Here is a 21,087-nt window from a genome sequence, read left to right on the forward strand (position 1 = left end):
ATAGCAACTACGAAATTAATCATGGTTTTACTGCAGTAATCATGATTTATCTATAGTTTTGGTAGAAAACCATAATTGCAAAATGAACTATGGTTTATATAACTGTAGTAAAACCATGGTATCAGAACCATGGTTTGCACCAAAAAACCACGGTTACTACAGTCATGGTTAACTACAGTTTTACTATAGTAAAACCATGGTTAATTTTCGTAAGGGACTTGCTACACATTGAATTTGTATAGAATCTTCAGAGCTATGGCCTTTTGATTTACACAGATTCTGAAGCTCCATAATTCAAGTGACTCAACTCAAAATTAAGATTTTGTATATAGATATGTACTATTTAATAAGCTTAGATGAGATGATACTTTGAAAAGCACAACATCTGGAAAAGAAGCAACTTCAGCATCATTTCTTGCCACAGCAAATATGCTGGTCTGGACATGTGTGACACGGTTCAAACCCACGACCCAACGGTTCACGAAACAGCGGCTTAGCAGAGCGCGCCACTCGGTCACTTCACGTTCAATAGGTTGCTGAGGAGAGGTTAAGGTGTGAGAATGAGCTCCCCAATATAGTGCTTTAGCATTTTAACCAGCGTAATATGCAAAGTTAATTTAATTGTAACGCAGCTTATGGTTAACTTGATAGCTGAAGAGTCGCATTAAATAGTATGGTAACTGGTTAGCCTGTAACTTATTAGCATGATAAGCTTACGAGCAAAAGACGACAAACACAGGCACAGTCAACTTTCCAGAGGAATTTCTCGAACGGTAGTGAATATCATTTACATTTACATTTACATTTATGCATTTGGCAGACGCTTTTATCCAAAGCGACTTACATTGCATTTAAGTTACAGTTTTACATTTTATCAGCTCTCGCTTTCCTGGAATCGAACCCATGATCTTGGCGTTGCTAGCGCCATGCTCTACTATTTGAGCTACAGGAAAGTTCAAAATCAAAAATATCAAAAATCTGTTCAGTCATTTCTGTGCTGATCAGTACAAAGATCATCTGAGCCAAGTTTGGGAAGAATTGGACAGATTTTGAAGGAGGAGTAGCAATAAAACTGTTTTTCATTTAATTCAATATGGCTGATACGTACATTAATGGAAAATGACAAATGAGACAACGACAGAATCGGCATGACCCAAGGAATCCATAGACATAAATATTATATTTTTCTGACTGACTGTTCAAAAGTTATAAGCGAAAATGTGAATTTTTGGTATGTCACGACCCATAGGTGGCGCTATTCCCAACTTTGGCGTGGACCCTCAGATCATGGTGTTGATGAAGCAAACCAAGTTTAGTTTCGATTGATCAAAGTTTGGCCGAGATACAGCCTCTGAACCAATTTTGGGTCGACCTCGTTAAGTTCACAACATCATAACTTTTGAACAAACATGAATAAAAAAAAATCTGTTCAGTCATTTCTGTGCGGCTCAGTCCAAAGATCATCTGAGCCAATTTTCAGAAGAATTGGATCAATTTTGAAGGAGTAGTAGCGAAAAGACAGAATACTGTACTTTTCAAAATGGCCGCTACTGTAATGGGTGGAGTCTTAATGTAAGCTATTGAATGTGTTCATCACGAAGAGCTTAATCAGGTGTACTAAGTTTCATTTTTCTAGAATTAGGGGTTTGTGAGTTAATTTTCGTAAGTGACTTGCTACACATTGAATTTGTATAGAATCTTCAGAGCTATGGCCTTTTGATTTACACAGATTCTGAAGCTCCATAATTCAAGTGACTCAACTCAAAATTAAGATTTTGTATATAGATATGTACTATTTAATAAGCTTAGATGAGATGATACTTTGAAAAGCACAACATCTGGAAAAGAAGCAACTTCAGCATCATTTCTTGCCACAGCAAATATGCTGGTCTGGACATGTGTGACACCGATTCAAACCCACGACCCAACGGTTCACGAAACAGCGGCTTAGCAGAGCGCGCCACCAGTTGACGCACTTTTACTGGGCTGCAGAGGAAAGGTTTAGATGTGAGAATGATCTCCCCAATATAGTGCTTTAGCATTTTAACCAGCGTAATATGCAAAGTTAATTTAATTGTAACGCAGCTTATGGTTAACTTGATAGCTGAAGAGTCGCATTAAATAGTATGGTAACTGGTTAGCCTGTAACTTATTAGCATGATAAGCTTACGAGCAAAAGACGACAAACACAGGCACAGTCAACTTTCCAGAGGAATTTCTTGGGAACGGTAGTGAATATCAAAAATCTGTTCAGTCATTTCTGTGCAGCTCAGTCCGAAGATCATCTGAGCCAAGTTTGGGAAGAATTGGACAGATTTTGAAGGAGGAGTAGCAATAAAACTGTTTTTCATTTAATTCAATATGGCTGATACGTACATTAATGGAAAATGACAAATGAGACAACGTCAGAATCGGCATGACCCAAGGAATCCATAGACATAAATATTATATTTTTCTGACTGACTGTTCAAAAGTTATAAGCGAAAATGTGAATTTTGGTATGTCACGACCCATAGGTGGCGCTATTCCCAACTTTGGCATGGACCCTCAGATCATGGTGTTGATGATGCGTACCAAGTTTCGTTTCGATTGATCAAAGTTTGGCGAGATACAGCCTCTGAACCAATTTTGGGTCGACCTCGTTAAGTTCACAACATCATAACTTTTGAACAAACATGAATAAAAAAAATATGTTCAGTCATTTATGTGCGGCTCAGTCCAAAGATCATCTGAGCCAATTTTCAGAAGAATTGGATCAATTTTGAAGGAGTAGCGAAAAGACAGAATACTGTACTTTTCAAAATGGCCGCTACTGTAATGGGTGGAGTCTTAATGTAAGCTATTGAATGTGTTCAGCACGAAGAGCTTAATCAGGTGTACTAAGTTTCATTTTTCTAGAATTAGGGGTTTGTGAGTTATTACCATTTCAATGTTGAATTTTTGAACTGGTGGTGGCGCTATAGAGTTGGTTCTAGAGACCCCAAAGTTGGTCAGATCACTAGTCATGGCCATCTCTACAACTGTGCCAATTTTCATCATTTTCCTATTTTCCCTTCATAGGGCTGCCATAGACTGCCATTGGACGAAAATAATAATAATAATAATAATAATAATAATAAAGAAAAACATACGATTACAATAGGGGCTACAGCCCATTCTGGGCTTGGCCCCTAATTATCGCAAACGTGGTCCAAATCTTCTGATAATCATCTCCTCCAGTGGGCTGTGAGTTGACTGAAGAATTGAATCCATCTGATTATGAGTCATTTGGACTGGTTTAATGAACTGGATCAACTGATTTATTGACAATGACCTTTTTTTTTTTTTAATTGACAAAATGTAACAATTTGTTCATAAATCGGACATCACTACTTCTCTCTTCAGTCAATATTTTGACTGATTGTCACACAAAATTGGTTCCAGAAGACTTGGAAAAATAAGCGCGTCATATAGTGCTTTCATGGAGCTTGACAGTCCCAGTTCTCATTTTCTTACATTGTATATAAAAAAGTGGCCAGAGTATTCTTCACAATTCACCTTTTATGTTCTTAAAAAAAAGCTGTATATGTTAGGAATGATGAGTTTGAGGAAAAAACTGATAGATTTAGATCAAAAACACATAAATACTCGTATCAAACGGTCTGTTTAACAGACAAAGCAATAGTGATCACGTAATAAAAACAGTTAATCACACTTGTGTTGCGACGTTACTGTCAGATCCAATATAGTCTCACATCATCTTTTAGCTTCAGTCTTTCTGAAAATCCTGCATTGAATTGTGCCTTGTTTGTAAACGAATCCATAACTCTTTCAAAAACAGCCAGAAACCTTGGAGTTATGATTGATGATCAGCTGAATTTCTCAGACCTCATTGCTAAAACTGTCCGGTCCTGCAGATGCTTTATTCAACATCAAGAAGATCAGGCTTTCTTTCAGAACATGCTTCACAACTCCTTGTTCAAGCTCTTGTTCTGTCCAGACTGGACTATTGCAATGCTCTCTCGGCAGGTCTTCCAACCAGTTCTATCAAACCTCTACAATTAATCCAGTAAAGATTAATTTTTAATAAGCCGAAAAGAAGGCACGTCACGCCTCTGTTCATCAATCTGCACTGGCTACCAATATCTGCTCGCATTAAATTCAAGGCATTAATGTTTTCCTACAAAACCAGCACTGGCTCTGCACCCCTTCACCTAAATTCATGACTTCAGACTTACGTGCCTCTAGAAGCTTGCGTTCTGCAGGTGAACTGAAACAAATCAAACTATTGTTCATCCCAAAGAGGCACAAAATCACTTTCACAGACTTTTTCATGAACTGTTCCCAGCTGGTGGAGTGACCTGCCCGACTCAATCCCAGCAGCTGAGTCCTTAGCCATCTTCAAGAAACGGCTAAAAACACATCTCTTCCATCTTTATTTGACCCTTGAACTCTAGCACTCTCTATTCTAATTATATTCTTAAAAAAAAAAACTAAAAACTTTAACTATTACTATTAATTTACTAACACTAGCTTCTCTATTATTTTTGTATTCTCTCTATTTGTTTTAATTTCTTTATTATACAATTAGCAAATGCAAAAAAAAAAAAAAAGCCTCTAACACTAGCTTGCTCTATTCTTTTTCTATTCTACATTTTCTTTTTATTATACAAAAAAACAACAAACAAACAAACAAAAAACGTTTCTACGTGTTGTACGTTAAGCTACCTGAGACTTCTAACAGCACTTGCATATCATTGCTCTTTTGTTGGTTTTGATTGCTTCTATTGTCCTCATTTGTAAGTCGCTTTGGATAAAATCATCTGCTAAATGACTAAATGTAAATGTAAACTTACAGGATGTTTTTATAGTACAATGACCTCTTATATGTCAAAAGATCAAGGGAATGTTGGTTTCTCAGTTCATGACCCTTTTAAGCTGACCAAAATAGTTTAGTTTACAACAGGCCTTTTCAAACCAAATCATATTCACTAAGTTTTTAAGCTGGTATTCCATATGGCCATTGTTTCTAGTTGTGACTAGTTGTTTCTATTGGGAAAATTTATGGATATTATCATAAAGATCCCATAAAGAGGTTAGAAATGCGTGATGTTGATGCTAAATGAGCTGTTTTTCCTAAAAATATTACCTAAAAAAAAAGTCAGCCACCCCTTGAAAACAACCAAATGAAAACACTAGAAGAGATGGATTTATACATCCACAAAACTCCAGCAGCAGATGTTGTTAATGTGGCAGCATTACAGTAAAGCTGAATTCACAAGCATGAGAAACAGATCTCACAGATCGATGTGTTTGGAGGTGAAGACGCTGATGAGCCACTGCAGGTCCAGGATCTTAAAGGGCAGCAGAATGAGGTGGGTCGTCTCGTCCATGTCCACGGTGCTCTCGGGGTAGATGATGCGGTGAGTGGTCTTAGACCCCACGTCCTGCTCAAAGCCTTCTGTCAGGCCCTCATTCATCCTGAGATAAAAACACAGATATACAAATTTTGGGCGTATCATCATAAGAGTATTTATGTTTGCACAAGCAAAAGTTATAATTTATAACTAGGAGAAGATTCTGACATCACACAGATTTGAAACAGGTGAGACACTTCACTCATTTAGTACCTTATAACGAAGTCTTGTGAATCTATGAGCGCTCCATAACGGGATGCGTTGAGGTTGCCCGAGTTGCCCACCACAGCGCAGGTCCTGCAGCGCCTGGGACTGCTGTCAGAGTAGTGCTCTTTATCTGGGAAGAGCAAAAACAACACCTCCACCACTTTTGTGTAGTTGGCTACAGTTGATTCATTTTGTAGGCTCTGTGGAATATTTTAAACAAGACAAAAGACAAAAATTAGGAGTAAAACTGATTATTGTTTTGCTGTAATATATTTCACAAAGTCTGCATTTTTGTACTAAGAATTTTGAAAATATACACCTTATTTGTAAAAATAGTACTAAAGAAACTGTAATGTAAATTAAAAGGCTTAAAAATGTCATTAAACTTTCAATTTTACTTTTTGAAAATCTTCAGGTGATTTTGACAGATGGTTTATAATGATTTAAAAGCTTCATAACGGACCTTTAGTTAATGTCATTACACTTTCAGTTCATATGCTCATGTACTTCTTAAAAATCTACAAATGATTTTAACAGGAATTATAATGCATACTGATTACAGTTTTTCTCAGTCGCTTTGGTGCATTTCTCAAAACAATTCATACAAACAGCACCACACAATAGATTACCTGCAAAAGTCTGTAACTTACTTACTTTTGAGAGATGAACTAAATATTTTGATTATTTACCTGATGTAAACTATGGCAACTGTTTGGATGACAGTTACTGTACTGAAATGCAGAAGGCTGTGATTCTTATGTGTGCCATACATTCTTTCAAAATTACAAATGTACACATTACTGTGTGTGGGATATTGATTGAAAGAGACTGTTTCGAAATGTTTTAATTATTGAGGATATGGTTGATCTCCCAATATTCAGCTGCACCCGTCCGCCATCGTAAGGCCGTGATTGACAGCATGGTCCACAGCGGCCCTTCTTTCGTCTGATATGCGCCTCTGTTCTTGGCCTCTTCTGCCTCTTCCTCTGTTTTGCCTCTGTATCCTTCCACCACGCATCCTTACTCCTCTTCTTCATCTCGGCTGTTGATCCTGATCGTTTTCTGGATGTTCATCCACTGTCAGAATGTGTAACTCTTGTGTCGTCCTCTGTCTATATATGCTTTCCAATTGAAGGTTCATGAGCTGCACCTTTGAGTTATTTCAGAGAAGTGGTTTATCATCGGTTGATCTGTATTCTCTTCATTAGTGAGAGTCAAGATTCACTTCAACAATTCATGCCAAATTTACAAAAGTCTAAAAGAAATGCGTAGAACATATGCTTGACAGTTTATGACAACTAGATCAACCATTCTGCATGTAATGACTTACACGATGAACTAATGACGATGTTTTGAGGGTAAGACTATAGCACAGAGAACTATATAATACATGTTGAGCAACATGATATTAGCAACTGATAACGTAGGAAACCGCAGACACATGTACATAATCAGTTGCATGAATGTACCAAAGCAATCACAACTTGTTCAAAAGAATGAGAAACTTTTTATGACGTGCACAAGTGACTCGATGATGTGGGAGGATGAACAAGTAGTTTTGAGCAGTTCGTTTCTGATCTGAGAAATGCACCAAAGCCTGAGAAAAACTGTAATGATTAGCAATGAAGCCTTTAATCGTTAATAATGCTAACAAATGCTGACAAATGTCATTAAACTTCACATATTACCAAATGCTCTTCCATTTACAAATGTTGTGAAAAAATAGCTTAAGTTAGTAATTTTAAGCACTTCACAAACTATTCATGCTAATATATTATTCATTAACTCATAATCACAGCCTGTAAAGGTCATATATTTGTTTTTTTGTTTGATGTAGACTTCTACTATTTACACATCTTTAAAAATCATTTAATAATTATTTGTTCATGTTTGTGCAGTACCCAATCTAAACTATTCATCACCTGTAAACGTTTAGAAATGTTTAGTAATGTAGCTGCTGTAACAACGGTTGTGTGGATAGTTAAGCCAGCTCGTTTTTGAAACGCTTCTCGGCAGCTATTTTTGTGAGCTCATATTGCTCAGCTCCTGTCTATGTGAGTGGGGGAAACATTCAAAATCTCAAAATCACAAGCACTTGCCAAACTCACATTTAGGTAGCACATTCCAAATCAGCAATACAATCGCGACAACATAAATGATGTTTTGTATATTTCATTTATGAAGCATATATGTCAGGTTAATCCAAATCCTGAGCACATCCTTCAGGACACGAACGGTGTCTGTGCAAACCAGAGCTTCTATCAGCAGCTGGACTGACAGTAACTGGTGACTGGCTCTTTTATTTAGAAAGCAGGACTTATTCTGCCATATTCTGTGCTGTCATAGGTTTGGAAGGCACAACCACCCACATAGCAATTGTCATCTGGGCCAGCTCTGGGCCAAACACGCAGTTACACTCGGCCCGCATGCAGCAAATAATTACGGCCCTTGATTGGCCCAGATCTGGAATACAGACATGAGCCACACATGAGCCATAACTGGGCCAAATCTCAGCCAAATAGTAACTTATAACCAGCCCTGAACTGGGCCAGAACAAGTTTTAATAGTGCTACACAATCTCAGCCTTCAGTAAACCACATAGAGACCAGTCTTTAACCAGAAACCCCAAAACTGAGCCATTAAAAGGCAACTCAGCCACGGATCCATCAACAGGCAGTTAAACCTTTAGACATTAAGCATCTGTAATTCACACTTCTTTAGATTGTGAGGGAAAGACTTTCTGGCTCAGCTGAGTCTCAAACCAGATATCTTCTTGCTGTGAGGAGACAGTATTTCCCACTGAGCCACTTCTGCTGCGCTTAGCCACAGACATGAAATACAGGTACAGACATTCACAGGTACAGAACTCTGTTTGGAGAGATGCTGAAATGTACAACATACACAGCAAAATCCTCAGTGAACACTGCACACAATGTTAAAGGAAACACTAAAGTAGTGTTGAAGTTCATCAGATGAACGATCAAATTAAATGATCAAATAACTGATGATTGAGCTTTTGGTAAAATCAACTGCAAGTCAAACACATTAAATCTCTGAAGATCTCAGCAGAGGAGGATTAAACAACTCCACAAACAGCATCACCAGCTTCATTCATTACTAACCAGACTGACTTTATTTCTGTCAGATGTCTATAGAAGCTCTAATTTATAATTAATTGAGGTTTAGATGTTGATGTTTACTTCATTTGAAGTCACCATTGTGGTGGGCAGTGTTTGCTTTAGTTGGGATCTTGTTCCTCATACTTCTTGTGTTTAGCTTTTTTTTGGCTGCTTTAACCGTGTGTCTGTAAAAATCGGTTGTTGTGGCAAAGAAAGCCAAGATAGAATGAGATCATCTTATCTTGATGTGATGATGAAGTCATAACAAAACAAGCATCTAAGAAATTTCGTTAATAATGGTGTTTTGTTTTAAATGTTGTAGTCACATCCCGAAAGTGAGTAAAATGCATGTGCACAAAATGCTAATTTGAGCAGATGCGTCATGTGGTCACACACACACATCAAGATTTTGCATATGAGTCGCTGCAGTGGTTACAATCAAAACCAAAAAGCTTGGGAATCCAGGATATGGAATTAAGGAAGAAGCGAGTTTTGTACTATGAAGCCACCCATCATGCATTGCGCAACATGAAGCTTTTTCGTTTTGACTGTCACCGTTGTTGTGATTCATATGCAAAATCTTGATGTCTGTCTTCAGGATGTGTGATCATTTTAATGCTTTTAGTATACTATGCTGCAGTTTCAGAAGGTCGGTTTCTATAAACGTCAAAGGGGAACAAAATTAAAATCAAAACACCATTAGAACTACTGATGAAATTTTAAAGTTATTAGATACTTATTTTGTTATGACTTCATCACATCAAGATAAGAAGATAGTACCTGATCGCATTCTATCTTGGCTTTCAGTTTTACAGTTTTACAGACACACGGTTAAAGCAGCCAAAAAAAAGCTAAACACAAGAAGTATGAGGAACAAGATCCCAACTAAAGCAAACACTGCCCACCACAATGGTGACTTCAAATGAAGTAAACATCAACATCTAAACCTCAATTAATTATAAATTAGAGCTTCTATAGACATCTGACAGAAATAAAGTCAGTCTGGTTAGTAATGAATGAAGCTGGTGATGCTGTTTGTGGAGTTGTTTAATCCTCCTCTGCTGAGATCTTCAGAGATTTAATGTGTTTGACTTGCAGTTGATTTTACCAAAAGCTCAATCATCAGTTATTTGATCATTTAATTTGATCGTTCATCTGATGAACTTCAACACTACTTTAGTGTTTCCTTTAACATTGTGTGCAGAGTTCACTGAGGATTTTGCTGTGTATGTTGTACATTTCAGCATCTCTCCAAACAGAGTTCTGTACCTGTGAATGTCTGTACCTGTATTTCATGTCTGTGGCTAAGCGCAGCAGAAGTGGCTCAGTGGGAAATACTGTCTCCTCACAGCAAGAAGATATCTGGTTTGAGACTCAGCTGAGCCAGAAAGTCTTTCCCTCACAATCTAAAGAAGTGTGAATTACAGATGCTTAATGTCTAAAGGTTTAACTGCCTGTTGATGGATCCGTGGCTGAGTTGCCTTTTAATGGCTCAGTTTTGGGGTTTCTGGTTAAAGACTGGTCTCTATGTGGTTTACTGAAGGCTGAGATTGTGTAGCACTATTAAAACTTGTTCTGGCCCAGTTCAGGGCTGGTTATAAGTTACTATTTGGCTGAGATTTGGCCCAGTTATGGCTCATGTGTGGCTCATGTCTGTATTCCAGATCTGGGCCAATCAAGGGCCGTAATTATTTGCTGCATGCGGGCCGAGTGTAACTGCGTGTTTGGCCCAGAGCTGGCCCAGATGACAATTGCTATGTGGGCAGTCAGTATGCTTCTTACTGTGTGAAGTCAGACACCTTCAGATTCTGGGAGAGCCGAGAGCTCACACTGAAAAAATGATACTAAATTTTTGTTTTAAGGTAAGTGGTTGCAAACAATTTATTTTAGATATATTTAAATATATTTAAAATATTGAAAGTTAGTCAACTAAATTTGTTTATTTAAATGTAGCTAAAATAAATTGATTGCAACCACTTACCTGAAAATTCAAGTAAATTCAATGAATCATTTTTTTTTTTTCCTGTGCAGGGTGCCTTGTTTTTTCTTTCTTTCTAGCAATTGGGCAGAAACTGGTGAAATTAGCCTGCTGTTTAAAATAAGTTTAGATAAACCTCAGAGCCCGATTAATGAAGAGCACAGCTACTGTTACACACTGCGATTCAAACTCGTCCTTACCTTCCACCACCAATACGTATGGAAATCCAGTGGGCTGTTCTTGCTGTTAAGTGTCACGTTAGCAGAGGGATTATATCGCTGAGAAAACCACAAACGACCCTCCAAATCCACTGCGCAGTTACACACACATGAATCCTTGAGAAAACTCCTGGTCGACATTTGATAGAAGAGAACAATACAGGCGGCGCTGACAAACACAATGAAATGTCGAATAGTTTTTTTGTTATTCATGTTTGTTGTTTGAATGAAATGGGTTAGAAGTGTTCTCTCTGAAAGCAGAGAAAGGAAGAAAAAGTCTTATTAGTTCAATGTCTTCTGTTTAGTTTTTACACTCTCTCTTACACATTTTTGGCTTAAACTGCACAGGAAAAATAATTATAGGCAAATGAGTTATTGTATTCTATAATTAACATAATATCAGTATAATTGTTCAAATTAGTATAATTGTGACCCAATAAATAAATAGAAAGCCTTAGGCTAAGTTGTAGGCTTAGGGTGTAGTTCAATTTAACCATTTAAGATAAATATTACTTTCATTTACTATTATAGTTCACTCTGAAGAGAATCAGAACTACAAACAGGCTGATACAACTGAAACACTGTCCAGAGATATGTTACCTGCAAGAAGAATCTGTTAACAAATTACCTCTATTTTGAAGAATTTAGGTTACTAAGACACAGAAGAGTACTCAGTACAATACAGTGAGTCGGGTGTAAAAAGAAACTAAGCAGCACAGTGCACTTTCATACTATAAATACTAGCATTGCAACAGCAGGCATGTTTGACCTGATTTCTCACACGCCCTCTTCTATGTTTTATACATACTATGGCAAAAATAAATAAATAAATATACACATATATATATATACATGACTGAATCTAGGAATTATTTCAGCTTAACCTGTTAAACATGTTCAGAGGTGCTTTTTCCATTTCTTTCTCACAAGACACTTTGAATTAATGTGTCAACATTGACAGATACAAAATTATATGTACTGTCCAATTTCTGTTATTTAGACATATATAGAAATAAGCTTTTATTAAAAATTGGTTAACATATTAAAAATAAAACAATTGCAATTTGAGCTAGGAGACAAACCATAGGCTGCTCGCACAGTCAACTGAGAAGCATTCAAGCTAATAGAGCTATTCATCAAATTATTCTAATTACCAGTAAGTGCAATCAAAAGTATAAACCTCAACGAAAATGCAGAATAGAAATAGGTAGGAAACACAGTATTCCTTCCTAGCAGCAAACAAGATAAAACAACAGATCTACGAACAAGTATGAGGAAACATTTTCTAACAAGTCCGCATTTTTATATCTGAACTCTCCCTGCACGTTCCCATTACAGATTTCTTAAAACAAACATTAAAAATGAGGGCGGCAGGTTAAGTATAATGAATATAATACAATGCTTCTCTCTAGTTATTTTTTCTAGCTGACTATCGGGTTTATGTACAATGAATGTCTTTCCTGAGGTAAATGTGACTTTACTTGACATTTTGTGTTTTACTGACATCTTTCTGTGGCTGAAAAATCACATTTATAGTTTGCATTTTGTGATAAAAGTGACAGAATTTTAAACCTGATACTTTATTTCTGTAACAAGCACAAAACTTACTGCGATTATTGGATGGCAGGCACGCTACAAATGAATGGAATTAAAGACGTGAAATATTTCCAAGCATTTACTGTCCTTTCAAGGAAGATGTCAAATGGTACAGTTTATTTTAATGATCCCATCATATGTAATATTTTACTGCATAATTACAAACTGTACAGAAATATTTTTTATAAGGTCAATTATTGTCGGCAGTACGGTATAGTCTACACCAGGGATCCTCAAATCTGGCCCACGAGATCCACTTTCCTGCAGAGTTTAGCTCTAACCCTAATCAAACACACCTGAGCATGCTAATCAGTGTCTTCAGGATCATTAGAAAATCACACGTAGGTGAGTTTGATCAGGGTTGGAGCTAAACTCTGCAGCAGATTGGCCCTCCAGGGAAAGATTTGAGGAACCCTGGTCTACACGAGAGTCGTGATTGATATCGCTTATCCTGCCCGAAAAGACCATAAACATTATGTAAGATTTAGTGTCAGACATAGCACTACGCCGAGATGGTGCAACGGGTATAAATTCTACGCATGACTTAAAGTGCATTTTACATCCAGCCTAGTCTTACAACCGTGTGTACGTCCAGCTGGTGCAACCTGATGCATTGTCTGTGGAAACTATGTCCACAGCTGATAGAGACCAGATCTCTCAGAACCTTCTCACAAACTTCACATCTGTCCCTCTCACCACTGCTGAGTCAAATGAGAAATTTATTTTGTTAGCACCACCCCACCTTTGCACCCTTATTTAAACCCAGAATGTACTTTGTATTTTTTTTTTCATGCATACGTTAGCATACATACACAGCTGAACACATAGCCTTTCAAAGTAACTCCATTAGCATGTGTGAACAGAGGTGCTCAACACATGCACACTAGAAAGATTCATCCTTGTCTAGTGCTCTAGTGCACTTTTTCATTGCAATTGTATTTGTATTTATTTAAATAATAGTTATAATGTATACTTTGGGCTTTATGAATGAAAAGATAAATCACAACAAAATCCATTATCAATCAGGTCTGTGCACATGGGATGTTTTCCTAGTGAATAACTTTTATGGTTACATTCTTATAGGCTATTTACATGTTCATACAGTGAAATTCTGCATGTGATTTACTGACAATGCACACATTAAAGAAGACAGAAGCAGCCAGATCATTTCCATAATGACCAGTGCAATCTACCAAGAGCAGCGCAAATTACCGCATGCGTTAATGTCCCCCTGTAGTGAATTTTGTTAATGTTGTTTATTTGTCTATGTGCTGTTTTTAATTTGCTTTTAGACAAACATGTGCCAATCCATTAATCAACACCATTGCTGAGTATTTTCTCCTTAAAACTGTAGTTTCCCAATGGCAGTCCCAGAAATGTGGTTTGAAACAGCCCTCGGTTTTCTACATCACAAAATTCAATAACCAATCATGTCAAGGGATATATTTCTATCATTAGCATATCCCTTTCTCCATTTATACAAACAACATAGAGATCATAGCATAGAGATTGCATGCAAAATATACCAATAGGATTACCAGCAAAAACTAAAATAAAATAGCGCAAAAAAACAACAACAAAAACAAAAACAAAAACCCATGAAGCCATGGTTTAACGTGAATTTAGAACCACTAACTTAAATAATAACGCGCAGCAACAGTGTAAAAGTAGCCGAGTCAGACCCACCTCTCCTGCATCGGTGACTGCTCTTCACACTAATTGCTCGCAGTTGCGAATTAAGAATCACAAGCTTGGCTGCATTCGAGTCTTCGAGGCATGTTGAGGACACAGCATCGTCAAGTAAGTAACTTCAACGACAAAACATAGTTTTATCATTCATTATCTGTGGATCAGGAGGCCCTGGCTGGTGTGACTAAGGAGGTGGAGGTGGAGGTGGGGCTAATTTGCATATGTTCTGCATGTAGTAAGGGCAAGGGTGTAGAGTTACATTCAAGCTATTTTAAGGCATGAGAAAATTATTTTCACAAGAAAAACATTTAAATATGTTATTTTGATGATCAAAGATGAGTTTTAAGGGGTACAATTTTTGACTACAGGGGGACTTTAACCCCTTTGCTGTCACCCCGAAGATCCCTAAGATTTGGAATTCTGCTTTTGTTTCTCCTCTCTTCAAAGGGGGGGAACCTTTGCAGCTGAACAATTATAGACCAATATCTAAACTATGTGTTTTATCCAAGCTATTGGAGAAATTATTAAATGAGCAATTAAAATCTTTTCTGGAAATAAATAATATTCTTTCTCCTTTTCAATCTGGATTCAGAAAGCAGCATAGTACTGTTAATGCTGCTATGAAAGTGTTTAATGACATTATCGATGCCTTAGATTGCAAAAAAAGTTTGTTCAGCTCTTTTTCTTGACTTATCAAAGGCTTTTGACACAGTTGATCATGTCATAATCTTAAATAGTCAATCTTTCTGAAAATGCTATTAAAAATGGTTTGCCAACTATTTATCAGGAAGAACACAGTGTGTGTTTTTAAAAGATTGTACTTCATCTATTTTGTCACTTTCTAAAGGTGTTCCTCAGGGGTCTGTACTGGGACCTATTTTATTTTCCTTGTGTATAAGTAATTTATGCGATAACATTCCAAATGCTAAGTACCATCTGTATGCAGACGACACTGCTATACTGCTGTGGTCCATCAGCCTCACAAGCACTCCACTATTTACAGTCAGCATTTGATATTGTTCAGTTCCGTTTGTGTCAACTTAAACTGGTCTTAAACACAGAAAACTAGTTTAATGATTTTTTTTAAATTCTAAAGTACCAAGTAATCTCCCTGACATTATATCCTTCCAGGGAACAAAAATAGAATATGTTATAAGTTATAAGTACCTGGGCATCCTATTTGTTAGTCAGTTAACTTTTAAGCTACATATTGATAAATTAATCTCAAAACTTAAGCTCAAATGTGCAGTTTTATTACAGAAATAGATCTTTATTTTCTTTTAAAGCAAGGAAATATTTGGTATCTGCTACCTTCTTACCACTCTTGGATTATGGTGATCTGTTGTATATGAATGCCCCAGGATATTATCTAAAAAAAACTTGATCCTCTTTTTCATAGCGCTTTACATTTTATTACTGGTTGTAGTTATTAAACACATCATTGTACTTTATATGAGAAGACCGAGTTACCATTGTTGTATATGTGACACCTTAAAGTATGTACACAATTTGGGTATTGTGATGTTGGAAGAAAATGTTTATTTTCAGTATACTGTTTTGCAATTTATATACATTTTATTTCGATTATTGGGAAGCTAAAAAAAAAAAATGTGTCAAGTGAAAATCATTGTCTATTGTTTAGTGAAATCAGGACTCTTATTTTGAAAATGAGCTGAGGACTCGTACAGAGGAGCAGTGTTGTGCTTGCGCCGGCGCTCTCACAATTGCTGGGGATTACGTGCGACACAGGCACGCTTGCTCCTGTCTCCTCAATTTTTCCAGTTTTTTACAGGTATGACTTTTCCAGAAACAAAACAATATGCGCACAAGTCATATAATTCATATGTGTATGTTCATGTTGTAGATATGTAGAGTATAAATGTTCTGGTTGATACAGATATTGAAAATGCGTAGATTGTCCGCCATTTTGTGGACGCGAAATGTGAAATGGACACATGTGCTCGTGAAATGCATTTAATTTGATTCATACAGGCTCCAGTTACCAGGTTATGATGTTCATATTTGGTTTATTCATATGATATTTGTGTTTGTTTAATTCTAGTTCCTATGTGTATAAATATTAATGCACTTCTCCAGTTAAATGTTTCAAACAGACATTCCAGTGCAAACGAATATAAAATAATTCTATTTTTTGCCAATGCAGAGAGGAAAAATTGAGGTTCATGTAACATGATGTCAGTCTTGATTAGGAAATCAGCAACTAGAATGTTAAAAGTGTATGGTTTACATGTCTCTGGTTCTGTGCCTTAAATGCTCAGTCATGTGTGATGATACTATATGCATAAAAGATCTCTTGGGGCTTGTTTGGTTAGATTCAAAGGAGTATGGGAAGAGTGCAAATGTATCAGTTTATGTGGAATAAAATGTAAAAGAGAAATGTACATTATTTTGACAACAGAGAGAAAAGAATGACATTTGTGCAGTAATAAGTAAAAAGAAATACTTTATTGATAAAGCTTCATTTGATTACAATGTGAGGAAAAAAAGACATTGAATAAACAATTGCTGGGGATTACGTGCGACACAGACACGCTTGCTCCTGTCTCCTCAATTCTTATTGTTTTTTACAGGACTTTCTGATCTGTCAACACGGCCTTCTGTGCGGGGTCTGTTACGGATTTGTGGGGGCTCGTCCGGGATCGACTCCAGATGCCCACGGAAGTCGATCCATAAAACCTGATCCTGAGGACCAACAGAGTGTGGACACTGATGCAGTGATCCAACAGAAGAGGACGTCCAGTGTGAAGAGGGGTACAGAGACCTGGTAACTGCACGAGTGGCTCGAGGGGCAGTGGGAAAGAGGTTAACATGGCTGATCGAGTACGCAAGGGCCTGGTGTGGGACATCAGGAAGAGGCTATTCAACCTGTCCACTGTTGAACTGTTCCAAGTCGCCAAAAGCATCGGTACAATACCAGAAAGGGACTTCTCCAAACTTGACGCTGAAGATCAAGAGGGCTGTCTTGAATACATCAATGCCTTCATGTACAGCACTCACCTGTTAGAATCAGAGGACAGAGGTATGACTGAACTTTTGGTTTTACAAGGGACTGTGGAGGCTGTTGTACAAGAGCATGGTGAGAATGAGAGTAATGTTGATGCTGATGTATGCCCTGCACCTACTTCATATACACACACCTCTACAGGTCACATGATCACTACAGACACTTTGCACGTAGAATCGCAAAAAAACCCTGCATCTTACCTAGGGGAGGTTAGAGGGTTAGATACAAATCCCAGCACCAATCCTACTGTCAGACATTCAGACTTTGAAGAGCTGAGCAGGAAACTCCTTCAGTATCTTACACCGCATACACAGCACCCCACTCCTAGCCCACCTGTGATACACAACAGTGACACGCCTGTGAATAGTAATAATGTTGAACGTACTTCACAGGGGATCACTGAACAAGTAGTCTCGTTGCGAGACATCTCCTGCCTGCAACGTCATGAGTTTAAGATACAAGGGGGACAAATCGGTGACTATGCATCCGACATCACATACGCCAGTGTGTGCAGACAGATTGATGATGGAGTCAAAGAGAATTTCAGTGAAGCCGAACTAATCAGGGGAATATTACGTGCAATCAAACCAGGTAACTTCAAAGAAATGGTTATGAATAAGGAGGATATGACAGTGGAAGAGCTTAAGAGGTTCCTTCAGTCACACCTAGGGGACAAAAGTAGCACAGAGTTATTTCAAGAACTAATGTGTGCAAAACAGATAGAGACCGAAACCCCCCAACAGTTCCTGTATAGAGTAATAGGCCTTAACTCTTCCGAGTCGCCGATCACGCCGGCTTGATCAAGACACATGACCAGTTTAAGACGTTGAAACATAAAAACAAAGTCACATTGAGCGCTGCCGTCCACTTCTATCGAAAGTGCTGGCTTGAAACTCTATACTACTTTTTGTTTTGTGTTGATAGACCAAGTAAAAACGGAGATATGATCATTTAAACTTTATATAAAAAAAATGTAAAATATTGACGCGTTCGTAAAAGAACGCAAGATCGGATGCGACAGGCGTTGCATTTATTCTAATAACTTCGTCGGTTTTTGTCATAAAACAAAACGGAGAAAAATGTGTGAATCTGCTGACTCTGCTGGAGAAGGAGATTCACTGAGCAAAGGAGCCAACTGAGCAAAGAAGCGAAATTGAAAGGCGCCGGCGGGAGATTGATGGAGTAGACGGAGAGACACACATATTAGAGAGAGAGATATTATTGCTAGTTTTTGGAAGAGTTTGAGTAGATTTTGAGAATAGTTTAGGAGTAGTTTAGATAGTTTAGGTAGTTTTTTGTGGAAGAAAAATGAACATTGTTGACAGAAACTGTTTTGAGGAGTGGCACAAAAAAAAAAAACAACACACTTTTTGTTATATTTGTTGTAAATAGTTGTATGTATAGTTTGACTTTGTGTTCATTTGACCTTTTGTATGGTATATTTGCACTTTTTAGGAACCCCTCTTACTCAAGGAGTGAAAGCCCTGTAATGTAGCTGTCTGTGTAATTGTACATGAAGTTTTTTGTAGAGTTTATAAGCAAAAAAGAAAAGAAAAAACGCCTATTGCCACACCTGATTTTTGCTGTATATAGTTAGATTTTATCTCAATTTTACCTTTTTTATGTTGTATTTGCACTATTTGGGAACCCTAATATTCTGGGAATGCAAGGCCTTAAATATAGCTCTCTGTATAATTTTGTGCATGCTAAAAAAAAAACCCGCATTTTTTTTAAATCATATTTTTTTTGTATATAGCTTGATTATATCTGAATTGTACCTGTATATGTTGACACTTACAACTTGTGTTTACATTTTAAACGTTTTAAAATGCTTCATTGAGCATGTTTGTGTTTTTTGTAGTAAAAAAACTATAATTTTTCTATTCGAGTTTTGTATTTTTTGTGTGATTTTGGGTCCAGTATCTTGATACAGTACATCAAAGTGAAAAACGAATTGTCTGTTCATATAGGTGATGTTGTGCTGAAAATAATAATACCAAACATTGGTATGGTATAAATTTGTTTATGTCGCAAAATAAAAAAATTAAAAAGCCCAGCTACAATCCAAGATGTGTTCCTTCATACTGTATATCAGGGCCTAGGACACAGGTACAAAGATGTCAGGAGTGAGCTCAAACCTCTGCTGGCTGACCACAGTATCACAGATGAGGCAATAGTGAGAAATGTGATAAAAATCACTAATGATGAAAACGAGCGAGCGTGAAGGTTGGGCCCGATGACTTGTCCCAAGCAAAGCACCGCAAGTTGTGCCCAACTCGAAAGTGAACCTGACAGAGGGGTAAAAGAAGCATCTGTTCAGAAAAGTAAAAATGATCCAATAATGCAACTTACTGCTTGCATTGACGCACTTACCAGTCTGGTAGACTCCATGCGACAGTCAACACTGAGGCCACAACCTGAACACACCTGTCAATGTTTTGTAAGAGGTCACCCCCACAGCAAGGGCAAAACTCGGGGTTGCCCCAGGTGTGTCAGCTGGACAACAGAGCTGCACTCATTGTTTCATCTGTGGCGAAGAGGGCACCGGGCTCGAGGATATCTCCGGAAGCAAAACTGCAGGGAACGGGAATTGGCCACTGCCAAGGGGCGACCAGTGACCGAGTCTCCTATGTCCCAAAGCCCTGAGGACTTCAGGGATCGAACTTGACTCTGTAAAATGTAAACCCACAAGAGCATCTCCCTGCTGTAAAACCAAACCCTCCATGACAAAGGAATATATCAGGGTGTTGGCAGTTCATCGCGCCTGGAACTAAGAAAGAAACTATTGTTAAATTTATAGGAAAGAAAGTGCTGGACCAGTGTAATCTCAATGGCCTTGCTGTCACCGCTCTGCTTGATACTGGAGCTCAAGTAAGCATAATTGACCGAACCTGGAAAGACAAATACTTACCCGCTGTAGAAGTAAGGCCTCTTGCAGAGTTCATGGGAATGTCAGAGAAGTTCTCCCGATAGGAGACTTTTAGATATGTCTCTAATCATGATGCTTATATCTTTTATTTATTGCCCATTGTTTATTGAAAACATTCTGCTCACACTGTTTGATCCTACATTTCTTTGATCAAACTTAATTTCATCTCTAACATTATCAAATGTCTTCCTCCAAAAAAAAAAAACATTCTTATGGTCTCAAGTCGATTATCTTTCCTGAAGTATTCATAAAATATTATTGTTCCTATTTGCATAAGGGCTAGCATGTTTAGTCATCAACACAAGACACAAATTTATGAGATTAATACTCTTTTACTAAAACCCATTTTAAAACTTCTTTCTTTTCTTTAAGATTTCTTTTCCAAGACATTTTTTAGTGCATTTATTAACCTATATAATGAGTGATGATGGTTGGTTTAAAATGGTTTACGAACATAGCTATAGCAAAGAAAGAAAGAAAGAAAGAAAGAAAGAAAGAAAGAAAGAAAGAAAGAAAGAAAGAAAGAAAGAAAGAAAGAATAAAATAAAATAAAATAAACAACACAAATAACAGCTTTGTTCAGGTCATTAGTAGAGCTCTGTGATGTTAGCTGAGTGTCAAATAAGAAAGACCTCAAAATATACAGAAACAGTGTAGAGAAAAACAGGCCTACTGTACACAAAGTCAATAAAACAAAGACAGTGTAAAATACTCACTCAGCCTTTCTAGATGCTTTGATCACTGGCAGCAGCCTCAGGAGACATTCTTCTGATCGATCATATTTACTCAGATTAAACTCATCCAGCTCTTCTTCTGAGTTCAGCAGCACAAACACCAGAGCCGACCACTGAGCAGCAGACAGAGAGACTCCAGAGAGACGACGGTCATCTGTTCTGCTCAGGTATGTTTGTACCTCCTGCTCCAGTGAAC

The 21,087-nt window shown here is 37.5% G+C and overlaps 1 protein-coding gene across 1 annotated transcript; it reads right to left on the minus strand.

The window, feature by feature from the left end:
- Window positions 1–5,280: 5,280 nt before the first annotated feature.
- Window positions 5,281–14,323, minus strand: LOC131535624 (CMP-N-acetylneuraminate-beta-galactosamide-alpha-2,3-sialyltransferase 1-like; the record flags this gene model as incomplete). Its single annotated transcript, XM_058768271.1, has 4 exons — window positions 14,201–14,323; window positions 10,901–11,169; window positions 5,610–5,803; window positions 5,281–5,460 (listed from the first exon to the last, which is right to left on the minus strand). Coding segments are annotated over exons 2-4 (605 nt in total), but the record flags the coding sequence as incomplete, so codon positions are not given.
- Window positions 14,324–21,087: the final 6,764 nt, after the last annotated feature.

This window comes from Onychostoma macrolepis, unplaced genomic scaffold (genome assembly GCF_012432095.1).
Source record: "Onychostoma macrolepis isolate SWU-2019 unplaced genomic scaffold, ASM1243209v1 Scaffold56, whole genome shotgun sequence".
NCBI classification, from domain to species: Eukaryota; Metazoa; Chordata; class Actinopteri; order Cypriniformes; family Cyprinidae; genus Onychostoma; species Onychostoma macrolepis.